We start from the raw sequence: 12,190 nt of genomic DNA, 5'->3' as shown, positions 1-12,190 counted from the left end.
GCTGCGCCCAGCCCTGGGCCTGCGGTAAGCGGGCGGCCCCCGGGACCGGAGGACACCCGGGCCGGGAGTGGGAATCTCAGTGCCTCGGAGGTGCTGCAACGTGATCACGGCACAACACGGCTCGGTACGGCCTGGCACGGCCCGGCATGACTTAATACAGTTCTGCAAGACTCAGCTCGGCTCAGCCCGGCACGGCTCAGTCCAGCCCGGCCCTCGGGAAGCGGCGCGGCTCTGCCGGCGCTGTCCGTGGTGCAGATGCCGGTCGGACTCGACTGGTGACGGGATGCGGCCTGTGTGTGTCCGTGTGTCCGTGTTTGTGTGTTCCTGTGTCTGTGTGAGTCTGTGCGCACATCTCCAGGTCCCAGTTCGCGCTGAAGTTCCTGGACCCCTCGTTTGTTCCCATTATGAACTTGCTGGGACACGAGTTGCAGGAGAAGCCCTCCAAGTGGGTGTTCAATCGGACAGCATTCACACAGCAGAAGTAAGTGCACAGCTCATCCCGCTTGTCCCCCTCTCATTTTCTCTAGGGTTGTCTCCTACCCCTGAGTATTTGAAGCAATACAATCAGGGACTGCTAAATACTCTGAATTCTGAGTAATCTGCCATCAGTGAGAGACAAAGGCTGAATCAGAGCATTTTCCTATATGTTTTCATTTTGGAAGAATTTATTAATTCAGAGCATGACACCAAGGTGCAATACGCATCCTTATACCAAATGGAACATGACCCAGTTTCCCAGAGTGCAAGTGACATTGTCATTTCTTCAAGATCAATAGCTGGTTGCTTAAAACTCGAAACAAATCAGACTGTAGCAGCCGTGAAGAGACATGCTCATGGAGGGCAAAACATGCCCAGCAGTTCTGAGCAAGTGTAGTGGGGCTTCCAGCTCCACTCTAGGTGTGAGGTGGGCAGAGGGCAGTTCATTGGGGGCCACCAAGCACAGACCCTCCTGAGATGCCTTCACTGCACATTGACTTCACCTCCTGTTTGCAGGTTTATGGCCACATTGCACTGTTGCAATAGAAAGAATTTCATGGTTCCTTAAGCTTTCTCAAAGCTTAATGAGAAACAAGATGGGCTTTTATTTTCTTCACCGTGATGTGAAAATGGTGATGTCTTCCCAGCCTCTGTTATTTAATGGCTTTACTGCAGTATGTATGTATACAGCAATAAAGATGTAAAAGAAAAGGAAATCTTTTAACCGTTTAATATGGCTACTACCATTTTGGATGCTGATTTTATCTGCCTGCCATTTTAGAGGCCACATTGTGACTCTGCTCACATGTCCTATCTGAGGAGCCCATAAGCAGCTGTGGGCCATTGAGAGGAGATGGCACCCTGCTTGCTCCATCCTTTCCCTGAGATCTCCCAGGCTGGTGTGACAGCATCCACCTCTTGGCATGGCCTAATTCTTGGCATCATTGCTTTATCCTTAATCATAGAATCATAGAAGCATAGTATAACCTGTGTTGAAAAGGACCTCAAAGATCATCTCGTTTCAACCCTCCTGTCATGGGAAAGGTCACCAACCACTATACCAGGCTGCCCAGAGCCACATTCAGCCTTGCCTTGAATGCCTCCAGGGACAGGGCATCCACAACCTCTCTGGGTAACCTGATCCAGTGTGTCACCACTCTCTGTGTAAAAAATCATAGAATCATAGAATCACCAAGGTTGGAAAAGACCTACAAGATCATCCAGGCCAACCGTTCACCTATCACCAATAGTTCTCACTAAACCATGTCCCTCAACACAAAGTCTAAACATTCCTTGAACACCTCCAGGGTTGGTGACTCCACCACCTCCCTGGGCAGCCCATTCCAGCACCTGACCACTCTTTTGGAAAAGCAGCATTTCCTAAAATCCAGCCTGAATCTCTCCTGGCACAACTTGAGGCCATTCCCTCTAGTCCTATCACTAGTTATATGAGAGAAGAGGCCAACAAATAACTCCCTGTCACCCCACTGATGATTTGAGCTAATGCCTCAGGATCTGCCTTTGCATTTGTCTGTCATCCATAACCCATAATTAGGGGACCCAGTAGGACTCCATTAATGCTTAGACATTGGAGGATGCAAGCTGGAAGAAAGGTTGTTTTCCATAAACATGAGAAAATAAAGTGGTATTGATTTTCTAATTTTATGCCCCAATAGGAAAATTCCTGAGCAGGGTTGGTGGGTTTTTCTGGTTTTTTTTTGTTTTTTTTTGTTTTTCCCATTTGTTTGTTTTTGTTTTTAAGTATTCCTAATAACGCTTGTGAAAATGTTGGCATGTTTGCTCAAATAAGACATTAAGGAATTATGTTTACATAAAGGGAGACAGTGACTGTCATTTGTTTTGTGACTCAAAACTTCCTAATGAGAACATATGGAATACGCACATTTAAAAAATCAGCTGCATTACTGTCAATATAGTGGAATATTCTGGACTTCTTGGTTTTGCTTCAGATATCTCATGGCAAACAAAATATCCATCATTACCATAAATCCATGGTCCAGTACTGAGAGTGAAATGTGTGCAGAGAGCAGGAGCAGCAGAAAACCCACTCACCAGGCATGTGTCACAGCACAGACAGAAATGTGTTTCACACTACACTTCAGGAAGGTGGATGTGGGAAATGTGTCCTCTTAGTTCTATGCCTCGCATTTAAACAGAGAATGCAATATTTTAATCCTGACACTTTTCCAAGAGCCACAGACGCATCTGTAGCTGGCATCAGTCAGTACAGCCCAGTAAAACCAAGCAGAGTACTGGATGAGGAGCTCCACCATTCCTATCTGTTTATATTAGTTTTAAAGCCATTGCATCACTGCATTGCTCAGTAAATTGCTTTATAATATTCTAGAAAGAAAAAAATAAATATAGTTGGAAATAAATCTCTCCAACACAGACAAAAGGAAAATATAACTCAGTGACTCAGTGTTTTCTTTTTTTTTTTTTTTCTATTTTATTTTAGGCAAGAAATCCTTCAGTATGTCGATGTCATAAAAAATTTTTCTTTGACCAAGAATAGTGTCCAGATTGGACAGCTGATGCATTATGATTATTCCAGCCATAAGTATGTTTTTTCTATAAGCAATAACTTCAGATCACTGCTTCCAGATGTGTCACCGATCCTGAATAAGCATTACAATGTTTGCGCCGTGGTTGGAAACAGTGGAATCTTGGCCGGAAGTCAGTGTGGGCAAGAAATAGATAAATCTGATTTTGTTTTTCGCTGCAATTTTGCTCCAACTGAGGCATTCCAAAAAGATGTTGGAAGGAAAATCAATCTCACAACCTTCAATCCCAGCATCCTGGAAAAGTATTACAACAATCTTTTGACCATTCAGGATCGCAACAACTTCTTTTTAAGTTTAAAAAAGCTTGATGGAGCCATTATTTGGATTCCAGCTTTCTTCTTCCACACATCAGCAACAGTCACAAGAACACTGGTTGACTTCTTTGTTGAGCATCGAGGCCAACTAAAGGTCCAATTGGCATGGCCAGGAAATATAATGCAACATGTTAACAGGTGTGTATTTTTATCTGACATTTAACTTGTCAAAATATGTATTTCTCTCCTGTACAAATGCAATTATATTTATTTTCCTAGTCATGCCTAATCTGAAAGGCATTGCCTAGCCAGTCAGGACCTGACACTGCTTACAGAGCAAATACAGTTCCATCATTGCTTTAGTAAGCATTCCAGGGTCTGTGCTGTCATGGGACTGCTCCCACCATGGCTTTTGCAGAGGCAGGAGGAGTGCAGAGGAGTTGAATGAGATTCTACATAAGAAAAGTACCATTTATGGAAGAAACTTGCTCTCAGGTAGCAAATAGGGTGCCAGCAGACATCTGCAGAGTGATCTAGGCAAATCTATAGCCATTCACATCTTTAGCAAATGCACATGTGACCAGGAGTAAGGAGATCTGCTTTTCCAGGTGGAAAACCAAAAACACATGCAGAAGGGGTGGTTTACTTGACACCTGGACTGATGGCTGCAGATGGGTCCCACCTGTCTCAAAGGGGAAATGAATCCTAGCCCAGGAGCTGGTAGGGCTTGTTGAGAGGGCCTTAAACTTAGGTATGAGGGAGAAGGGGATAAAATGAAGCTTGCTGCCAAAATAGGATGAAGAGATGGACAAGGCATTCTACAAGGAACTGGAAGAAATTGCACAATTGCCAGCACTTGTTCTCATGGGGAACTTCAACTTCCCTGATATATGCTGGAAGTACAATACAGCACAGAAGAAGCAGTCTAGGAAGTTTCTAGAGCATGTAGAAGATACCTTCCTGATACAGCTAATAAGAGAGCCTACCAAAAGGAGGTGCTCCACTAGACCTGCTGTTCACAAACAGAGAAGAACTGATGGGAGATGTGGTCGGGAGCTGTCTTTGGCAGAGTGACCACAAAATGGTAGAGTTCTCAATTCTTGGTGAAGTCAGGAGGGAGGCCAGCAAAACTGCTACCTTGGACTTCTGGAGGGCAGATTTGAACTGTTCAGGACACTGGTAGGGAGGGTTCCTTGGGATTTGGTCCTGAAGGGCAAAGGGGTCCACAAAGGCTGGACACTTCTCCAGAATGAAGTCTTAAAGGAACAGGAGTAGGCTGTCTCTGTGTGCCATAAGATGAGCTGACAGGAAAGAAAACCGGTGTGGCTGAACAGGGAACTCTTTCTGAGGCTCCAGGAGAAAAAGAGTCTACCTCCTGAGGAAGAAAGGACAGGAAACTTGGGGGGAGCAGAAGGAAGCTGTTAGGATATGCAGAGAGAAAATTAGAAAGGCAAAAGCCTAGCTTGAGCTAAACCTGGCCATTGGGGTTAATGAGAACAAAAAACATTTTTACAAATATATTAACAATAAGAATAGGGCTAAGGAGAATCTCCATCCTTTACTGGATGTGGCAGGGAATATGATCACTGAGGATAAGGAAAAGGATGAGGTTCTCAATGCCTTCTTTACATCTATCTTTAAAAGTCAGACCAATTACCCTTGGGGTACTCTACCTCCTAACCTGGAAGTCTGGGAGGGGGAGCAGAATAAACCCCCCCACAATTCAGGTGGAAACAGTTAGAGATCTACTACTCCACCTGGACTGCTACAAGTTTGTGGGGACAGATGGGATCCACCTGAAGGTTCTGAGGGAGCTGGCAGAGGTGATTGCCAAGCCACTTTTCACCATCAGTGTTCCTGGTCAATCGGAGAGGTCCCAGAAGACCAGAGGCTTGCCAATGTGACTCCCATCTACAAGAAGGGTTGTAAGGAGGAGCTGGGGAACTACAGGTCTGTCAGCTTGACCTCAGTACCAGGGAAGGTTATTGAACAGATCACCTTGAGTGGGATAACACAGTATGTACGGGGTAACCAGAGAATAAGGCCCAGCCAGCATGGGTTTGTCAAAGGCAGATCCTGCTTGATCAACCTGACCTCCTTCTATGATCTAGTGACTCACCTGGTGGATGAGGAAAAGGCTGATGTGGTCTACCTAGACTTCAGCAAAGCCTTTGACACTGTTTCCCACAGTATTCTGGAGAAGCTGGCAGCCCGTGGCTTGGACAGGTACACTCTTTGCTGGGTAAAGAACTGGCTGGATGGCTGGGCCCAGAGAGTGCTGGTGAATGGAGTTAAATCCAGGTGGTGACCGGTCACAAGTGGTGTTCCCCAGGGGTTGGTATTGGGGCCTGTCCTGTTCAATATCTTTATTGATGACCCAGATGAGGACATTGAGTGCACCCTCAGTAAGTTTGCAGTTGACACCAAGTTGGCAGGAATTGTCAATCTGCCTGAGGGTAGGAAGGCCCTGCAGAGGGATCTAGACAGGCAGGATTGATGGACTGAGGCCAATGGGATGCGGTTCAACAAGACCAAGTGCCGGGTCCTCCACAACAACAACCAGGTGAAGGAGCACAAATGTTATGAGGAGTGGCTGAGAGAACTGGGATTATTCAGTCTGGATAAGAGGAGGTTCAGGGGAGGCCTTATTTCTCTCTACAACTCCCTGAAAGGAGGTTGTGGCAAGGTGGAGGTCAGCCTCTTCTCATGTATAACTAGTGATAGGACTATAAGGAATGGCCTCAAGTTGCACCAGGGGAGGTTCAGGTTGGATATTAGGAAAAACTTCTTTGAAAGTGTGGTCAGACACTGGAACAAGTTGCCTAGGGAGGTAGTAGAGTCCCCGTCCCTGAAGGTGTTCAAGAAACATGTAGATGTGGTACTTAGGAATGTGGTTTATTGGGGAATTATTGGTGGTAGGTGGATGGTTGGACTGGATCATCTTGGAGGTCTTTTCCAACCTTAATGATTCTATGATTCTAGGGAGACCTCAAAAGAGAATTTTGATGAGAGTGCTAAAATGGTTTTTCTGCATTCCTGTTCTTTACAAAATGTCCTGAACAGCCTTACCTTACTCAGGTTATCAGCTGTGAGCATTGATTGTCTCCATGCAGTAGCATTTTTGGTGGTCTCCATTCAGTAATATTTTTTTTTCTTACAACAACCCCATGGTATTACTTGTATCCTATACTAACATGCCTTTGTTTTTATCACAGATACTGGAAAAACAAACACTTGTCACCAAAGCGGCTGAGCACAGGTATTCTCATGTATACCCTTGCTTCTGCCATTTGTGAAGAAATTCACTTGTATGGATTCTGGCCCTTTGGGTTTGACCCCAACACAAGGGAGGACCTCCCATATCACTACTATGACAAGAAAGGAACCAAGTTTACGACCAAGTGGCAGGAGTCCCACCAGCTGCCTGCAGAGTTCCAGCTCCTCTATAGGATGCATGGTGAAGGACTGGCCAAACTGACCTTGTTGCATTGTGCCTAAGAACCTAAATCTTGAAGTCCCAAATGATGATCTAAAATGCGCCCAAATCTGAGTTAAATGTTCTTCAGATATAATTCTAAAAGAAATATATATATATATACTCACCCTAATATATTTTCCATAATATAAAGATGTTTTTAATCACCCTTGTCACCATTCTTCAAAGGGTTTAAGCATATTTAGCAATGCAGAAGCATTTATCAAATTCTGTGGATGCTATTCATGCAGCAGCACAGCAAAGGTGAAATATTTTGCTTTTATACATATGCTATTAAATCTGTTTTAAAATCTTTTCATATTTCAGCATTCCACTAAATGCCTCTAAACATTTTAATTTGTTTGTTCCTTTCAGATTAGAACTAGAATTATGTTTTTCTCACATGTTGCTGTGAGTAGTTCAGCATACATAGACTTGCCTTGGCCAATTGAAAAAGCCACCCCAAAACCCCAGTTAATTGTCACTTTCAAGTTCCTCAGTGTGGAACCCCACTTCCGCTGCTTGCATATTTTTGTATTTACTGAATTTTACTTTTTTAAGAACAATATTGAGGTCAAAATATGACTTGTACCTGGCTTCCTCATCCCTCTGTGTGCCCCAATGAATGTGGAGAATGGGGGGGATAGGATTCCCAGCCCAGTTAACTGCACAGGAAAGCATCCCCCCCAACAGCCCCACTGGCACCAGATCAGGGGGGAGATGGAGTGAGGTTGGGGCAGCCCAATTTCTGAGAAATGGCCTTGAGAGGGAAGCGAGCACAGTGGGAATACAGAGAGTAGGAGATGTGATTCCCAGAGTCCTCTTTCACATTGCTAAGTCCCCAGTCAGACAACTGAATTAGTGGTCTCATGTTGCAGTCAAGAACAGATATTTGGGAAGATGCAGCTTTCTAAGTACCTTTGATGGTCAGACTGGTTGCAAAAAAGATAAATCTTAGGGTTGCTTGTATTTGAAAATCTTGGCCATGATGCCTCAGGATAAAGGAGTCTGTAAAGCAACTGTTTTTCTTATTAAAACAAGTATGCATCAAAGTATTTTAACATTTTAATATTAGTCTGTATGATGCTGAGAACTGATTATACGCTGGAATAAGATGCAAAAGGCAATTTAAAATCATACCTTAAAAGTGCACATTTTAGTGCACAGCACCCACACTTTGGGGGAAAAGTGACTGCATCTGGCACACAACTAAATTGGGCATATTCCAGCAGGGAGGAAACTTCACCCCTCTGCACTGGCTATGAATATTGAGATTTTTAAAGCCATTTTGAAAACACCCTGTTCTTCCCTATTTTAATTATGCAGCATTTTCTGGCTTTTACTTTAGCAATGGGCATTTGGAGCTGCGAAGGGGCTCAGATGCTCTCTGGCACCACCAGCCTGGCGCCCACAACTTCAGACATGCTCGTGCAGGAGGCTGATGGCTGCAAAGTTCCTTTCCGAAGGCACAATCATATCAGCCCTTGGGCACTGCTAACTTGCCTCACTGCCTGCACTCGTCACTGCTCATACAACAGAGCATGACTTGTAGCAAGCATCTTTAAGGAGACATCGCTGTGAAGCAACACTAGTTCTATGCTGTGTGGTGCTGTGTGATTTATTACTAATATTGCCATTTATTATTTGTGTTGTAGCAGCAGCAGGACAGGGAGCACCCATCTCTGCCAGACACTGTTCTCTGGGTGCCAGAACACACCCAAAAGCAGATAAACAGAAATTGCACAGGGAAGGAAGGGTTCTGCACCAGTTGTTAATGACGTATAGTGATTAGCTATTTCCAGTGCAATTTGTCATTGAGCTGTACTGGAGATACATGCTGGCTAAGCCTCCATTTTAGGGTCTCAGCATAGTGCCTGAGGCCACTGGCTTTACCTGGTGTCCCTCAGCCTCAAGGTGCCATCCAGGTTGTGTTGATGGAGGTGAGGTGCCAGCACCTGTGTCCAGAAGGAGGTGGGGGGGTTGGCTTGTGTCTCAGTGAGGCGATGACCCAAAGGTACAGACAAAAAAAAAGGGAATAAGAAACAAGCACCTTTTCAGGGCAGAAAATGGTGTTCTGGTTAAAATAGCAAGCATGCTTCTGCCCGGCAAACCTGACTCCCTGCTCCTGGATCTGCCAGTTGCAGCCTTTGTGTCCAGGACAGCAAATCCTCTCTGCATTCATTAGCATGTTAGCTAGACTCTTCCTGCCCCTTTGCTTGATCCTCAACCTTCCCTTCATTGTCTATCTAAATGAATTCCTGATGGTTCAGGGAAAATATTCACTATTATTTCTGAATGTCTAGACAAAAAAATATAGCTAACTGAAAGCACACAATGCAACATGATCAATTCTTGCAAGTACAAAACCTTTCAGCTTACAACGTCAGGAGAAGCTCTAGGGAAAGGGCTCCCAGTGGCAGCCACGAGGTGATGACACTGCAGGAACATGGGAATGGCCCACAATGGAGGTGAGGATAGGGTGGTGACAGTGCTGAGACAGAGCCATCAAGTAGGGAATGGAAAGAAGAGGTGTATATTGAATAGGTGTGTTATCTTTCCTTCTCTTTACATCCTTGTTTTACGTTTTAGTTGCTTGCATCTTTTCAGTGAATGGTAGTAGGATACACTGAAAAAAAATACATTTTGGCTACCAGTTTGAATTGTGGAGTACACCAAAAGGCAAGTATTTGTGAAATATAGCTAACTGTGAACGGAGGTTGCAAAAACAAAACATTCAGAAAGCAGGTCTTCTGTAAATGAATGTCTATTCTAATGGCTATACAGTACAATGCCTGATGGAGTTGTTTTGAATAAAAAGATTAATACTAAAAATATGGCCATAACTGTAATAAAGGGTTAATTATTTAATGGCCATACTGAAAGCATTATTTATTTTTAAATGGCTGATGTTGACAAAGGGCCAGGGTACAGTCTCAGGTGAAGGGCATGCAAGGCTATACATGTTGTGAAACGTGTCACAAGCAGAACTACTGCTTGGTCCTGATCCCCTGAAGTCTCTGTTGGCCTCAGAGTAACCAGGATGGGGCCTGCTTTGTACCAGAAGAGTGGATGTAGCCTGCACAGTGTGTGGTGCATGTAAATATGTCATCACATTTGTGAGTTACAGAGCCTGGTTCTTCTTGTAATGGGGTGCCATATCCACATCCTGACCACTGCTTGTGGAGAAAAATGTGATAATTCATTTTGAATCTTTCAGCAATGTTATTGTTTGGTGTGAATGTGCCTGCAACATTGACTCGTGCCAAAACACAATACTGAATGCACTGACTTCAAAGAAAATGTTTTATTGTGCATTGAAATTCTGTAAAACTTAACCGTCTGATTTTTCCTTTAGTATTTTCTTAATTGCCTGCCGTCAATAGTAATTAGTGGCCTGAACTGGAAGATCTTTCTATGCTGTACGCAGCAGATTATCATTTTAATCAAGAAGCATTCCATATTGCACAGAGTACACTGGAACTGAAAATATGCTCAAACTGTATGGCAGTGTGCCATGAACGCTCAGTGCTAGGAAAACACAGCCCTAGCTCCGCACTAGCCCCAACTGCTCTGTGCATGCTGGATGAGGCTGCAGGAAGAGCCCAGGGATGGAAAGCCTTGGGACAAGCTTGGGTTCCTCCCCAGTCCCCTGGGCCCAATGCTCAGTGTTTGTTTTCTGAGTGTATACTCAATGAATAGACAAATGTTATAATTAAGAAATATACAAGAAAAGGAGACTAAACAAGTTATCACACTAAAGAAGAATGGATGGAAAACTTAACATCATATCAAACTCACTAAGAAAACTCCAAGAAGAGTAATAGCCAAAAAAAATCCTCCCCTTGTAGCAGTCAGCTCTTAAATGGGGTCTAGGAGAGGTGGAGCAAGGCTCCACCCCTTCAGACAGCACAGGTGATTTGCCTTCACCTGTGCTCCCAGGGCTGACTCATTGCACGCCTCAGGTGATCAATCAGAGGTTCAGGCCCTGATTCAGCAGCTCCCATACACTCCACCCCTTCACAGCGTGAACCAATGATTGAATTGACTAAAGGGTAAGCTCCCTCTATACAGAGATCTGATACTTCACGATGCTTACACAATTTCCATTGTGACGCATGTTGGTACAATTCAAGACGAGTGACGACCAGTGAATGTTCATATTCTTTTATGGGCCAGTGCTCGATCATGTTACTGGAGGCATGCGGTTGTGAGGTGCAGGTCCGTCCTATGCTCCAACAGTCCCATGTAAACCATCAGCGTGTGTTTCACATGATCTGACAGTAACACTGGAACGCTTTGATGGCATTTTGTTCCTTCCGGTGATCCTGAAAGCTCAAAAACTCACAGAGAGTAATACAGATGTTTCTGGGGTACAAAGAGGGGAAGGTCTGCCCTCCAGGGCAAGATACAGGCCGTATTTCTATCCTGGGTCAACACTTCTGCTTGTACAGGGGCACGTCCTGGCCGCCTGCATAATAATATCAGGAACCAAAGGGGGGGGTCCTGATCTGCCATAGAGACGTGATGGGAGTCCCTTTAGCAATGAAGATTGGAGCGTTGACCACAATATCAGTAGGTAATGTACCTATTACTGGAGGGACTACTGAGCCTCCCACCTCCAACAATCTCCCCCAAGGTGCAAGTAGGCCACACCACTTGGGTCCTACCTGCACCTTCCAAGGCCATTTTATTCTATGGGTGCCTGGATCTAAATTCTCAGGGGCAGGGAGTAGAAGATTATTTTCATTACCAATCAGGGGTCTTACATGATGATCAGTGCCCGTAATTTGGATCCTAAGCAGGGTGGCCCACGTCATCTATAACATTTTCAGGGCAGTGGGTCTGCTGTCTCGGGGTCTTTCATTCAGGTCTCGCAAGGTTTCATAGAGTCTTTTTGTCCACCCCTGGATGGTTATAATGTTCAATGAAGCCTGCTCCTGTTGGATTATATGGCAGGTGGAATCGCTACTCGATGCTATTTTCTTCTGCCCAGCGCTGTATTGTTGCACCAGTAAAATGAGTCCCTTGATCGCTCTTGATGACTTGAGGTGTCCCTTAGGCAGACATCAGTTTAGCGAGTGCCTTGATGGTATGTGCCTGGCTTGCTTTTGGTACTGGATAGGCCTACATTAGCCCACTTACTGTGTCGACAGAGGTCAGGGCATATCTCGTCCCCACAGACTGAGGAAGGGGCTGCTGAATCACGGCCTGAAACTCTGATTGATCACCTGAGGCGAGCAATGAGTCAGCCCTGGGAGCACAGGTGAAGGCAAATCACCTGTGCTGCAGGAAGGGGTGGAGCCTGGCTCCACCTCTCCTAGACCCCATTTAAGAGCTGACTGGCAGTGGGGAAGAATTTCTCTGGAGATCTGCTCCATTGGAGTTCATATTGTGAGCTC

General features: G+C 44.9%; 1 protein-coding gene across 1 annotated transcript in view; it reads left to right on the top strand.

Moving 5' to 3' along the window:
• LOC104915692 (sia-alpha-2,3-Gal-beta-1,4-GlcNAc-R:alpha 2,8-sialyltransferase-like) overlaps positions 1-9,623 on the top strand; it is a 10,184-nt gene extending 561 nt beyond the window's left edge. Inside the window, exons 2-4 of the mRNA XM_019610964.2 lie at positions 340-481; positions 2,957-3,514; positions 6,532-9,623. Of these exons, the coding sequence (XP_019466509.1) occupies positions 340-481; positions 2,957-3,514; positions 6,532-6,814 (983 nt within the window). The 3' untranslated portion in view covers positions 6,815-9,623. The remainder of the gene's footprint in view (positions 1-339; positions 482-2,956; positions 3,515-6,531) is intronic.
• The last annotated feature ends 2,567 nt before the right edge of the window (positions 9,624-12,190 follow it).

Source organism: Meleagris gallopavo, unplaced genomic scaffold, assembly GCF_000146605.3.
Source record: "Meleagris gallopavo isolate NT-WF06-2002-E0010 breed Aviagen turkey brand Nicholas breeding stock unplaced genomic scaffold, Turkey_5.1 ChrUn_random_7180001844587, whole genome shotgun sequence".
Taxonomy (NCBI): Eukaryota; Metazoa; Chordata; class Aves; order Galliformes; family Phasianidae; genus Meleagris; species Meleagris gallopavo.
The sequence above is the reverse complement of the archived record's forward strand: the minus strand, read 5'-3'. Positions and strand labels throughout refer to the sequence as shown.